Here is a 14,988-nt window from a genome sequence, read left to right on the forward strand (position 1 = left end):
TTTGTATTTACTTATCAGCATCATTAACAAGCCCTTACTGAACACTGGTTGTATTCATGGCAATTCAAATCAGAAAGATGCAGGCCTTTCTCTAGAGGTTCAAATATAGCCTCTCAGCTAGCAGTGTTCAGGGTCACCCAGAAACCCGACAGAAAATGCAAATGTGAGACCTAACTGCATCAGAAGCTCTGTTAAGGGACCTATCAGTTTTTCAACAAGCCCTGCAGGTGGTTCTGATGCATGGTCAAGTTTAAGCACCTTTGCCCTATAGGAGCTTCCACTCTAGTTGCGGAGATCAGACATAGTCACACAAAGACTGTAAGTGGGTTATTTGTGATTTCAAGCACACTTTCTATAGGTATACCTCTTTCTTCCATTGGAAAATGTATTTACAAAAAAAGATTATCAATAAGCCATCACTTGTAGCACAACTCTGGTTGATCTTAATACTCCAGTGTGTTGCAACAGTAGTGTTAAAAACTACAGTTAGCAGAATTAAGAAAAATATGTGGCTTGCATGAAAGAGGGGAGCAAAGCTTAAATAAGTGGAAAAGAAGAAGGTGAACAATCCATATGGGTAACACTCTTCATTTACAGGGGATAGAAAACAATACAACAAATCAACAAATATGCCCACAGGAAGAATTAAAGAGAAGAAAAATAAGTAAATCCACAACAAAAATGGCCATTCCTAGGACTTGCAATGATGCCAGTTGAGACCAATATTGAGTATCTTCTATGTATGCTAATACATAATCTGTAAAATTCTGAATCAAAACAACAAATTAAATTACATTTTGGGCTGGAGAGTGGAAGAAAAAAAAGCAGTAGGAAAACAAAGTAATGAAACCAATTATTTTTAAAGCAAACTGATGAGATCCTCTGTAGCTCGCATGTTTGCTCTTCAAAGTACTTCCTACAAGATCATCAGTCCTGTGATCACTGCTCCTGGTCATTTTTTCAAAGTAGTACCCCGCCCCCATCCTCCAGGAAAGTGTTCAAAAAAGAAATGAAAAGAACACCTGGGTTCCATCAAGGGAAAATTGTTACTGTGATGAAAATCTTGTTTTAAACGTCAAGTGTGCCACCTGTGTGTGTTTTCACAATGAAGGGTATATGAGACTGCCTTTCTCCTTTTTGCCTCATGAAATATTCATTAAAAGTGAAAGTTGATCAACCATAGTGATATATTCCTTTAGGCTTAAAAGCTACCGATGTTTTCTCTCCCTCTTTCTCCCCTCTCATTTTTTTTTCTCTCTCTACCTCCCTGCCTCCCCAATGCCTCTCTCTCTCTCTTTCTCTCTCTCTCTGTGTGTGTGTGTGTGTGTGTGTGTGTGTGTGTGTGTGTGTGTGTGTGTGTGTCTGTCTGTCTTCTCCACCCTCCAGCCTCCCTTTTTTGGAAACTAACACCACATTTTCTATTTTATATTTCTATGTATATTTTATTTATTCATGACAGATCACAAGAAGTGGAAGAATACTTTCTGAAAAAGAATATAAACTAAATATGATGAAGCGGGATCATCAAAAATATATCCGGGAATGCTTAGCCCAGGCAATTTTTCATAAAGTTCTTGATATGGAGGTAAAAATATATACTTATTTTTTATTTTATTTTATTTTTTTCTACTTCCACATCACTGAAGATGGAGGTATAAATCTTTACTATTCTCTTTGTAATTGATTTTGTCTAATATGATAATTAATAATGCTTTTGTACCTAGAAAAAGAGATATTCTTTCTGCATTTCATTAAAAAAGAAAATGAAACAAAGAAATACTCAATATCTCTCTGGGTAGCCAGGAGCCAGAAGTCTAACGTAAGCTTTTCTTCATTTCAGTTGGAGAAAAATACGGACATCATTATATATTTTGTGATATTTAATTTTCCAAATGTACATTTTTCATTTACAATGGCTACTCTAAAACATACCAGCCCTCACCATCTGTACCTCAATTTCCATTTGCTAAAAAAGGTGACATCTGTTTAAATATCAGTAATTCCATTGCCATGAATTACTTCAGATCTGTTATTCTTTTAAGGCTCTGAAGCTCAGCCGTATGTTACATTTCAAGGAATAGGTATTTTAACATCTGCTGTCCCTCCTACCATAGGCCACTCTGGTCAACATAGATGCACAAACCAAGCATCAACAATATATTTTTTTAATCTGACAGGGTATCTTAATGTGATATCTAGCTAATTTGATAGATTATTTCAGCCTTGCTCCATGGAACTTGTAGTTTCAAGCATCAACACCATTTTAGTCTCTGAAAAAGCATGTCACTTCTTGGCTTGACCATACAAGCAGTAAATCAGAAAACTGGGCTCATAAAACCATTGACCTGTGAGTGCAGTAAACATTTATGAACAACTGTAGAATCATCAGTAAACCAATATTAAGTCTAGTGCCACTGAAAATATTTATTATTATGCTACATTAGGTAGATGAAGTGTTCACTTAAGATGTGTATGATCTGTTAATTTAGGAATTCACTTTTTGCTTCATATCATGTCCATGAATTACATAGAATTGTTGTTTTTGGCCCTAAATTCTTGCTTATAAAAGTATTAGCTGTAATTTTTCTGTGAAAAAAATAAATAAAATTAATAAAACATAAAATTAATACCTTGTTTCAAATTTACTCAATAGGCACTGAGTTCTCTGTTAGCCTTAATCCTTGAAGTCTAGTTTTCCAAAATCTCACTTAACACCCTGTGACACATCATAACTGTTGAATATGCTATTATTGAAATCTTTGTGGATTCCTAGTTTTGAATAAATATTTTAGATAAATTTTAATATGTAATATATTAAATAACATAATTGTTACATAATACAATAAATAATATATAAACATAACAGAACAAACAATATTTATCTTTAAATTGTCACATTTATCTCACATTTAGTTTATGCTGATGCTCCTTGCTAATACTGCTGTATTCACATTCATGCATTCACTCATGCAACAAGCCATAATTGCAGGTTTACCATGTGCCAGTATGAGGCTGTGTGTTGAAGCTGCAAGGTAGGATTAAAAAAAAATACTGTAGAATGTGACTAAGTGCTAGAAGAGAGGAACGAATAGAGTGAGTTCAGAAAAGAAGAGGAGGATGACTTTTCTCTGTGGGAGTCAGAGGAAACTGAACAGAGGTCTTGCTGTTTCAAGACGAGTGAGGGATCCTATGAAAATGTGGGAAAGGTGTTCCAGACCTCAGAAGTTGCAGAGGTGTGAAAGGACATAGTAGATGGAAAGGAACCCTCACTGAGGCCAGACTGCACAGTGGGTTAGTTGGCAGGAGTGGCAGGAAGTGACACTCTCCAACAAGTTGGTACCCAGTCTCTGGAGAGCCTTAAATTCTCAACTAAGTTTGGGGTGTAGGTGATGAGGCAATGAAATGTTTTTCAGCAGGGGAGTAAAACAAATGAGCAGAGCTGTTTTAGAAAGATGATGTTGCTAAAAATGTGGAAGATGGATTAATGAGCTGGAAAAGATTGGAGGTGGGAGGTCAATTAGGAAGCTATTGCCAAAGGGTGTAGGCTAATAGCAGTAGTGGTAATGCTGGGAGACGCAGCTGTCTACAGAGAAGCTGAAGTGGGAGAAAGATTTAAGCTGACTGAATGTGAAGGAGTGAGGGAGAAGAAAGAGCTCAGAAGAAAGATTTTCTCACCTGGTTGGAGGTATGTGCACTGCAGGAGATCAAGAACAACAGCATGGGCTGAAAAGGAACCTTCAAGAGGTCAAAAACATGCCTGTTAGAATGGTGTCCTGGAAGCTGGAAGGTTCTCACAAGCTGCAGAATGGTCAAATAAGATGAGCAATGGGGGAACAAAAGGAAGTTAGGTTTGACCCAGAAGACAAAAACATTGGTGGACTTGGCAAAAGTAGTTTCAGCAGTAGGGAAGTGGCAAGTCAGTAGATGTGGATGACTACAGTGAGTTGGGAATAAATGGAAGGTGGAAAAAGGTCGATAGTGAATTGAACAGTTTGATGATAAGTGGGTAGGAGATCAGAGGAAGAGAGAGAGGAAAGGGAAATGTTAAGAAGAGGACTGATGATAGGGAATTATTGAGTCTGCAGGGTTCCTAAGGCAGCAGGAGGGAACCAAGAACAGAGGGGAAACATTTTTTCAAAGGGCCAATGAATAAAACACTCTCAAATATGTCTAATTAATTTCAATTTGCCTTTTAAGCAGATTATTTTTACATGGGGCTTATTTTTAAATTATAGAATAATATATTACAAAAACTTGGGGGGAAAAGCATAAAAAAGGAAAATAATTACATACAATTCCTCCTTTCAGAGACAACAGCTGTTAACATGCATTTCTTTCTAGTCTCTTTTCTATTCATATTTTTACCTTAGTAAACTCATACTATGTTGTGACAGGGACAACAAGGTTTTGTGAAAAAACAAGCGAAAAACAGGAAGCTAGTGTCAGATAGGCCAAGGTTGAAATTACAGCTCCTCCCCTGGCTGGGTATATGACCTGGGGCAAGTTCATTATCCTCTGCCTCAGTGCCTTTGTTTGTAAAATAGGGTGGCTTGGCAATTAGAGTTGTTCAAGAGGAAATAATGTATGTGAAGCACCTTCCTAGCACAGGGACAGATACACAATATGAGCTTGATAAATTAAATTGTATTTCTGTGAAATTCTGTATCCTGCTTTTATCCTGCATTATGTGCATTGTCCATTTTTTAAACAAAATCTGTATGAACCTTATTTAAATGATCAATTATATTTTATTCCATCATATGGATGTGCCAGAAAGATAGCCATTCTCTTTATAGTTCATATTGTTTCTGCATTTTTTTTTGCCTTGAAGAAAAAGGAAAAAAAATCTTTCAGATAGCATCTCTGTGCATAAGACATTTTTTAAAATTACTTAGATTTTCCACAGGTTTAGAAGTGAAATTTAAGGGTTAAAGGTTATGAACACTTTTAACTGCTTAATATATGTTCAAAATTGAATTTCCAAATAGTTGCACCAATTTATATTCCCACTTGTGCACTGATGCAGATGATTCTTCTCCATCTCAATGAGAAGAGGACTAATTGAGAATATAGTTAGCTGTTGGAATTATTTTCCTCTAAACTGGTCTTTGCTATAACCGATATGATTCTCTCCTTTATTCTTTCCTGTATGCTTAGCGTTACCATCAGCTTGAAATAAAAAAGAAATTGGAGACCTTAGCTAGGAAGGAGCAAATCCAGAGGTTTAAGGTAAGGAGTTATATAACTCTCTTTTACTTCATAGTATTATTTTATGATTTTAAAAAAACCAGTGAAACTATGATTCCAGTTCCCTGGGACACTTTACTTTTGGTTAAAACATAGTTGAAGTCAATGATGGTTCACCAAGCCTAAATCTTAGCCATCATCATTACAGAAGATTGTGACAAATATAGGAGCTGTTTGTACAAAATAAATTTTAATGAGGTACAAACCTTTCAAAGACAAACTTGAAAATGTTCTTGAAATTTTGCTTTTATATATTCTTGTGATAGAGGCCAAGAGATTTTTGTTTGTGTCTTAAGAAGGTAAAAATGGATGGTAATGTTTCCAACCTGATGGAAAACTGGGCTTTTTAGGAATGATACAATGACACATTTTCATTTGAATGTGACCCTTGGAAATATATGGTGGAAAGGATCCTCTTTAGCAAAAGAAAGCATGATAAAGTGTAGATTTTGTAAAATGCATTTTAAAATTCTTTGTTTGTTTCCTATTTTTTAAATATATCTTCTTTGCAGTGAACTCAGGAAATATAAACTTGAATCAAGAGATGAGATATTCAGTTAAATTCAAGATTTCCATTTAGGTTGGCAGTTTTACTCAGTTTCTTAAGTCATTTGCAATCACATGTTGTTCTTAATTTTCTGTGTACTGTAGTATTACAAATGTGTGGCCTAAGATACGTTTCACAAACTGATGAATATTTGTAAAGCTTCTGTAGAATAACTTGCCATAAAAGACAGTAATTTTTCACCCTTGCCTGATGGACTCAGGTCTATTTTTTCAGGGTGAGAAGATAATTTTGTTACAAAAATGTTTTCAAATGACAGAAGATGGGTCCAAGATCAAAGAGTTGGTGTGTAGAGATTTGTGGTTAATCCAACTTTGCCAATATTACCCTACATCAAGGACTGAGTCATAGATTCTGTAATTTATCTGCTGAAATGTTGATGGAGAAAATGTGATTACTGGAAAAAAAGAGTCACTCACACTGCATGAAGCAGGAAAAGTTGCTGTGTGTTATTCACCCTTGCCCAGGTAGCCAGACCCACTAAAGGAAGTACATGAGCATATTGTAGCATTGTCAGAGATTTGCTACCCTTGCACCTCTTCATATGATTTTTATTTGAACAATTTTCACTTTATTACTGAATTTGGCACAAGATATATTTTAGCTCTCATTTTTTAAAAACATGGAACACTTTTTGCCTAATGGAATTATTTATTTTCTAAGATAGAAAAGTACTATTTCTGGTAGTCTACTGATCGCAGTAGTAAAGCTCATTATGCCTTTTGTAGTGATCTGCTTGAAGCAAATTAACAAATATTATTGCTAAAATGGAGGATACACTGCTTTTGCAGTTATTTCTTTGAGCACAACTAAAGCCGACTCAATTTCTTGCCTTACCACCGCACCTAACTCCTTAACAAAAGTAACTCTTGGAAGAAATGAGAAAGAATTTCTTTAGTCATATAGTATTTCGTACATGTCATGCATAATCTAACCTAGATTACTAACTATGCATCTATTTGCTAAATTGCTTTCTTATTCTAGGGAGAGCACACAAGAAGGTCTGTTGAAAATAACATGCCAATCCTATCTCCCCACCCACCAGTTGGCCCAAAGACTAATCGTGGCCATAGTGTTCTGGCTGATGAAGGACATTCCAGTCCGTTAGCACTGGTGAGTAATATTAAACACTTCGTCATGCAGTATCCCAGCTAATTAATTTATTATTTCTTATTCTCAGAAAGGATACTCTGGGAGCATGACTCCGTAATGCTGCCAGTCCTACTGAATGAAAATATAGTCTTATATCTGTTCAACTCTGTCTCTTCTGAATATCTCACTTCTAGTCAATATCACTACTGCCAAATCAATTTTGCTCGTTAATGCTAGATTAGTTTTCTGGAAGTCCAGATTACTTATGTTATTTACATACCCAGATACTTTCCCTGGCCTGTATTCCCTACAGAAAAGCTCAGACTCTCAGGTGACATTTAAGACCCTAAACCATATGACCTCAAATTAGCTATTCCAAATTTTTTCTGCATGATTACTCTTTAGCACCCTTCAATGCAGCAAAATGGGACCACTATACATATTCTATATTTTCTGACCTCTGGATTTTTTCTTGCTGTTCCTTCTACTTCCACCTTATCTGTACATATTCAATGGTACCATGTAGCATATTGGGCTAAATACTAACATTTGAGCTTCTTTTATTAAAAGTCTGTGCACATACTCTAAAATAAAAATAATTAAATGTACAGAAATTCTATCTGAAGAAACTAAACACTGATATTTTATTCCAGGTTGATTCATTTCTAATCTAAAAGTGGTGTTTGCTTGAGGGAAGGTAAAGTACCCTGAAATAATATAGATACAGGAAAAGATTTATAAAACATTTGCTGGAGGTTGATGGTTTAAGTTGTAAATAAATTGCTTGATTATGTCTTTATTCTTGCTTTGTGTAGCCTAATATATTTCCTTGTTAACATGTACTTTTTCTGAATTGCAAAATATTTATGGAGAAATTGCAATGCTTTCACAGATTGTTGAAGTAGGTTCATCACATATAGTGTTAAGCTTTGACATTTTTCAAAGGGTAAATATGTTTTGACATTTCTTGATGAACAGCTCAAATGATGAAAAGCAACCATCTTTCCTTTGTTGTCACCCTATTTCCAGGTTTGATTTGAATATATATGTATACAAATTCTTTTATTGGATGGCAAATTCACTAGACTCTCAAAAGCTTAACCTGAGTGAAACAAAAGAAACAATCAAGTGCTGTTTTCTGTCTTCCCACCTGTTTCAGAGAGGAAAAATCCTTGAAAGGCTTTCTTTTCAATTTTCCAGCTGAACACCCTCAATAAATAGTTTATGATACATCCAGCAGATCTTAATGTGGTAGGAGTGAAAAAGTAATTTTAAAATTACAGGAAACACTGACACCAGCTTCAAAAACCTTTCTCTCTGGTAAGCCAGGATTCTTCATGTGGCCCGCCCTGATGGTGCTTTTGCACCGTAAGGGATACCTATTGTGATCTTGGAATTAAATAGGTCCCATTTTACAGAAATCCAAATCCCCCTCCCTTTTTTTTCCATCTGGATACATATTCTTTAAATTTGACTCATGATCTCCAAGTGTCCCTGAGATGAAGATAATAATCCTTTTGAGATCTTGCCATTGATTTTTTCTTTTTTAACTTTTTTAAGTGAATAAGGAAAGCATCCAATACAATGTTAGTGCCCTTGGTAACCTAAACTTTCAAAATAGTATACAGATTTTTAGCTGTACCACTCCCATTAAAATGATGGAAAATCATTTCAGCTAATTCTCCATATGCTTGGAACATTCACCCACACTGATCTTCTACTAAGAGTTAGAAATGCTCAGCTAAGCTAAGTAATCACCAGGTAGTTAATTTCAATTCATATTCTGGTATGGTTTTCAGAGTGTTAAGCTACAATGCCATATTTATTCCAAGAAAATATATTACACACAATTTAAAATATAGTGAATTTAAGGTGGCTTCTGATGTGAACTACAACAATTTGTAGCTCACAGCTGTTAGTTAATGGTGCAGATTTGCTTTTAGAGATAAATGTAATCAGTTAAACATTTGACTACCACATTCATCTAACTGAATGATATCTATATGCAAATGTAGGGAAGTAAAATTTAGAGCACAACAGCCAATAGATCATGTTCTAGTTTGCAGTAAACTGTTCTCTTAAATTTCTACAATAGATTTTTCAAGTTTTTGTGTTCAGTTGGATTATTTGACAGGAGAGATCCTTGAGGCATGTTTGTTTTACAAAGTTCAAAAGAATTCTTTTGGGTAATCTGATTCCTTTGTTCAGAAACCTCTGTTCTAATTTCTCTTTGTGGGTTTTAAGACCTTTTACCTTTTGGACCATATAGGCTTATTTTTTGTTTCTTTAAAGCAAATCCTGTGTTAGTCAATCCACTTGGCTTCTCATATTGGTTGTGACATAGGTTTGTGTATGAAAACTGTAAATATAATAACATTGGCATAAACAAAAGGGTCTCCTCCCCATCTCAGCATATCCATGAGTCTCAGCTGGCATGCTATCTTAACTCTGTGAAGTCATCAAAAGCCCAGACTCCTTTTGTGTTGCTGATCTGCCAAACTTAGGGTGTTGCTTTTATCCATAAAAGCCAAGATGGTATATCGCCATTTGGATATTTCACCAGAGGGAAGAGGTAAAGTGAGAGCACATATCTTCTCTCTAAGCACATGACCTGGAAGTCTCATATGTCACTTCTGCTCTCATCTTATTGGCCAAAACTGAGGCATACATCTACACAGAATTACAAGGGATGCTGGGAAATGTCATCTTTATTCATAATAACGATGTTCCCAGTGAAGAAAAGAAAACAGATATTGGGGAATATTATCTTTGCTACTCTTCCCATGTCTTGCTCACAACCAGCTTTCTTCCTGGTCGGATATTCAAATTTGTCCTTCTTCTCTGCTTATCCACTTTCTTCTCTTGTTTACAATTGGGATAAAATCTAACTGCTTCTGTGAGACTTTAAGTTGTATTAGCCTCTTTGGCTTACCCTAAAGATTCTAAGAACTTTTACTTCTAAGTTCTGGTCTCAGGTATTTTATTGTCTGTTTGGCAGTATTTGTATGGTTCATTTGACACTAGTTGTTTTGTGTTGCCATTAGATGTTAAAAATCACTTTTTATGTTCTCACGGTTTCTATGGTGGGAATTCAATAAATGTTGACTTAACAAAATCAGAGATTTAGCAACATATGACATGCTTCTCAAGCCTAACTTCTAAGGCTGGTTTTTGGTAGTAGGAGCTGCCTTATCATCATTTTTTAAAGTATTTACACACACTTTTCCAGAGCTGAATATTTGTTGTTCACCATTCTTTAATGTATTAAACCCTTTTCATTAGTCACTTATATACCATCCTTCTCATCCTCCTTCCTAAATATATATGTACAATTCTTGATAGACTTTCTACTATTTTATTGCATTAGAACAATTGGGTCAAAAGTCTGATGTATTCTACTTTTGACACATTGCTAATCTTTTTTTTTTTTTTTTTTTTTTTCTGAGACAGCATCCCACTCTGTGGCCCAGGCTGAAGTGCAGTGGCACAGTCCCAGTTCACTGCAGACTCAACCTGCCTGGGCTCAGGTGACCTCCCACCTCAGACTCCTGAGTAGCTGGCGCACATCATCACACCCAGCTAATTTTTGCATTTTTTGTAGAGACAAGGTTTCACCATGTTGCCCAGGTCAATCTCCAACTCCTGGGCTCAAGTGTTCTACCCACCTTGGCCTCCCAAAGTGTTGGGATTATAGGTGTGAGCTGCTGCACCCAGCCACATTGCTAATCTTTATACTAAACTAACAATATTCTTTCAATGCCCCAAAAGCACTTCTAATGCACTATACAAGCACTTTTGGCATTTGCTGCAGTATATTCTTGATTAGAAAATGCATCAGTCAGTGGCTCAGCAGGAGGTAGACAGATGGCTCAAACGGTGTAATTAGAAAGTGTTTAATAAGCTATTTGCAAAGAAGTAGGCAGGGCTAAGGAAAACCAACTAGGGACGCTAAGCATGCTAGGGTCAGCATATCAGGAGCCACAGCACCCAGGCCTAATGGGGGAACAGAGGAATTGCACACCAGAACCAGCTGCTAGTACCTGTAGCTGGGAGAGGGCTTCCCAGTAGGAGCTGTGGACTTTGGTAGAGGGACCCAGCTGGCCCATTATGACCCTGCAGGGTGAGTCAAGGAGAAGAAAGACCCTAATTTCATCTCTTGCTAGTGCCTGTCACTAGTGGACTCCAGCTGCAGTCCTGAGGTTAGTGGGTGTAGTCCCGAAAGGAGTGACCCCCAGAGTCTAGGTCAGGCCAGAAAAGGTGAATGGTAGATCTAGAGGGACAAATGGAAAATATCTAGCATAGAAAACATATCCAATTTTATATACATTTTCCAAAGTTGCCAGTTACAATTTTTTTTAATTTTTGTTTTCCTAGTATTTCAAGGATGCCGTTGAATAAATTGTAATGCATTTCCTTTCCTCTTTTGTTTGAATTATACTGTCTGCTTTTACTTCAGCACCAGTCTTAAGGCTTAAAAGATTCAGAGTAGAGTTTATATTGAAGACATTTAGACAGAAATGAGTCCATTCCAATAATATCCTTTTAGACCCCTAAAATAGGAACATTATTCAACGTAACATTAAATTGAGCAAAGCCATTGTATGAAGAGCATAAATTAGTTATTGTCAGCAAGTTTGCAGTATGAATGAAAATACAGGAATGTAATGGAGGACATCTCCTTTGTCTAGAATACTCTATAATTGTGGCATTTAGTTATATAGAGGACTTCAACACCATATGTTTTAACAAATACTTTGGGTCATAAGGGTATGTATAATGGAAGGACATAATTAAAGTTTAATCTGTTCAGTAAAAAGGCACCATTAATTACTCTAGGCAATTTATTGGGTTATTAATTGGTTCTGGAAACATGTCAAGATACTAATTTAAATGGAATTTTTTCCCCTAATTGTCTAGACAGCTCCTCGACCATATACTGCTCCAGGAAATATGCAGCCTCCAATTCGATTACAGCCTCTTCCCAGTAATCCTGCAGTAGAAACTGTTCCAAAGGTAACTTCAAGGTCCAGATCAAAAACCTCATTGCTGGAAAATGAAGCTCTGTTTCCCATTGGGGTAAATGTTATTTTTATCAATAAATATATTTTAATTTTTGAGTAGATTATTATAGGTTATTACAGTGGTCAAGGTATTATATTCGATTAAAATCTACACAGTGAAAATTATATTGTATATGTATGAAACACTTACTACATACTTGTGATTAATTATGTCTTACTCATATGGGAAGGCCTGTAATTTGTGTCACTGAGCAAAAAAGTAAAGAATAGATTGGTAATAATGCATGGTGATTTCTCCTTAGTTTACAAGGCTGATTGAAAAACAAAGGGGAAAACTTTTCTGAACCAGATACGACTTCTATCAGAAAAGACCTAGTGTTGACTTCTTCCAAATTTTAAATGCATGAAACCTAGAAAATGAAACTTTCCAAGAATAGGTTTGCATTTGCATGCCGACTTACTTTCCCATCAATGTATGAAATTGCTTCAAGTTTGACTCTTAAAAGGTTGAATATAGAAAGAATAGAATGTCCATCTTTAAAAAATGCTGAGTTTATCACACATAGGAGCTTGATTCTGCTACCCTCTCAAGGTTATATCTCAGATAATTTTCCCTTATTTTAATAGAGCACAGGAAGGAGGTATGGTAACCATGAAACATGAGTTACTTAAATAGGGAGGAGGAATTAGTACATTCACTAATTAGGAAAAGTATTGTTAATTTTTCTAAAATGAAGAAAATTTTGCCAGCTTAAGAAAAAACCTGCGACATGAGTACAATTGTCATTATGTTCAAAGGAATGATTATGTTTCATTTAAGAAACACAAGATATATGAAATTAAGATATTTTTATTTTTAATTGACAGATAACCTTGACACTAAGAAATTAATTCAGACAAGTGATTGTGTTTCACAGTAAAAGTATAAATACAACTCTAAAAATAATAATATATTAATCTGCTTAATATGCTTTTCAGTTTCTGAAGCACTTTTCATAAATCTTATTTCAGTTAATTTAATAATACTTTTCTAGAAACCAAGAGAAATTAATCCAAAAGTGGTGGTGCTTCATCCAGGGAAGACTGCTTACAGTTAGGCAGAAACTTCTTGAGTCATATGTCAATTAGTTTGACACTTTCTAGGCTCTGGTCTCCACTTTGAAGACCCAGAGATTTCCTGTTTTAGCCAGGGTCCAGGAATAGTCACATCTTGTGAGACTGTCCAGGCTAACTAAACGAACTCAAAACAAGCTCATTTTTCTCTAGATAATAAACGAAAATGGGCAACTCAATGATATTCAGGGGCTATTTATTCACCAAGAGATGTCATAGTCAAGGCTTATAGAAGAAGTGCATTATCCCCTAGTAGGCAGACATATATGAGAAGCCAAATCACAATGAGAAAGTTGCCTAGTGAGCATGGAATCAGAATGAGGGGAGATAGTGTAATAGAATGTTAATCGTATAAGGCCTATATGGCCTGATACACCCATCTCATCTTGGGAATAGGCTAGCCAAAAGTACCAGAAAACTCAAAGGTCTTTGGCTAAAACCCTCTGTATCCTCCAGCGGTAACTTTGCCATTAGGACTAGAAATATTCAAAGTCCAATGAGTAGGATTTCCTCTCCCCTAGATAGTACTCGGATGGATGCTTTCCACGCTTGCCAAGGTGATTATATTATTTTTTAAGTTCCATAATTATTAATGCTACTTTGATCAATACTTTGTCCCATTAGACATGTGAACACCATCAATCAGGTATTATTTAAGCTCTGCTGGCTGGGGAGCAATTTTTTTTTCCTTTAATGTGACTCTTCAAATCTGTTCTGAGCCACTGGATAGATTTACTAATTGAATCTTTACAGGGCCTTTCCTGTTTCAAGTTTTTGGGGTATGTATTATTGAAAGACAGGCAGCTAATGGTAGCTGTCATGTGCTGACAAGATTGAGATAAATTCCACAATAATGTCAACTAGCTAAACTCACTTTTCATTTAGTAAATATTTATTGAGCATTTATGATGGCCTTGGTACTGCTTTAGGCATCAAGACAGACAAAAGTTACTTATTGGAGCTTATAGTGTAATGTTCACAGACAAAGTATACTGTGATTATGTCTTATCTGTAATTTTTTTCAATGGCATTGATGATGAAAATGATTTAATATAAAATCAGACAAGAAGCTCCTAAAGAAGAATAATATTCTGTACATTGCTGAGTATGTAGCCAGCACTCAAAAAACTCTTATTGCTTTTTTAAAGAGTAAAGTATATACATGTTGAAAGTACTTGAAGCTACAACAGATAGAAGTAGGTTGAACTTTGCTAAGTAGCAGGAGTGAGAGTCTTTAATTTAGGCAAAAGTGATTTGGCCAAAAACAGACGGGATGAGATGCAAATGAGGAAAAATAATGACTTGATTGAAAATGAATGATGTTAGAATGAGAGTTTCTCATATATTATTGGTAGAAGTAGAAATTAGTACAAGTATTTGTGAAGGCAATATGGAAATATCTGTCACCATTTTAAATGAACATGCTCAAGCATTTTAACATGTAGGAATTTATCCTAGGAATACAGAATATGTGTAAAGAAACAGATTCAAGAATATTTTGTACTGTTGTATTTGCAATAGTGAACAATTGGAAGATACCTAAGTAATAGGGTATTGTTTTAACTTGTTATGTTATATTAAAGTACATTTAAAAAGTATTATTACTTGCACTGGCATGAAAAGATGTCCAAAATGCTGTTGAACTAAAAGAAGCAAGGTAAAGAACAACATGTTAATTTTTTTGAAAAACTGGTAAACCATTTCCAAAGAAGGCATGTAATTGATTGATGCCTACTCAGAAATAATTTTGTTTCAAATCCTTAAACACAAAAAGTTCTAGATTCATTTTCTTGTCATTATTTTTTACTTATTTTTATTTTTTATTACAATATAAATGTACTCCTTTACAGAAAAAATGGAAAATATAAGAAAAGAAAAATTAGAGCATGACAAAATGCAATATCAACCATTCTAACAATTATAAACTCCTTGGTGAATATCCACTTAAAT

The 14,988-nt window shown here is 35.3% G+C and overlaps 1 protein-coding gene across 3 annotated transcripts in view; it reads left to right on the forward strand.

Annotated features, from left to right (window-relative positions):
• The window catches only part of ERICH3 (glutamate rich 3), a 105,735-nt gene that overhangs the window by 25,506 nt on the left and 65,241 nt on the right, over positions 1-14,988 (forward strand). For 2 of the 3 annotated variants that reach the window (XM_004025985.5, XM_055366566.2), the window contains exons 3-6: positions 1,460-1,585; positions 5,158-5,229; positions 6,797-6,925; positions 11,822-11,980. In XM_004025985.5, the coding sequence (XP_004026034.5) occupies positions 1,460-1,585; positions 5,158-5,229; positions 6,797-6,925; positions 11,822-11,980 (486 nt within the window). Of the gene's footprint in view, positions 1-1,459; positions 1,586-5,157; positions 5,230-6,796; positions 6,926-11,821; positions 11,981-13,368; positions 13,596-14,988 lie in introns of those variants that run through there. The other variant, XM_055366610.2, reaches the window with a different exon arrangement.

The sequence above is a fragment of the Gorilla gorilla genome, chromosome 1 (assembly GCF_029281585.2).
Source record: "Gorilla gorilla gorilla isolate KB3781 chromosome 1, NHGRI_mGorGor1-v2.1_pri, whole genome shotgun sequence".
Lineage (NCBI taxonomy): Eukaryota > Metazoa > Chordata > Mammalia > Primates > Hominidae > Gorilla > Gorilla gorilla.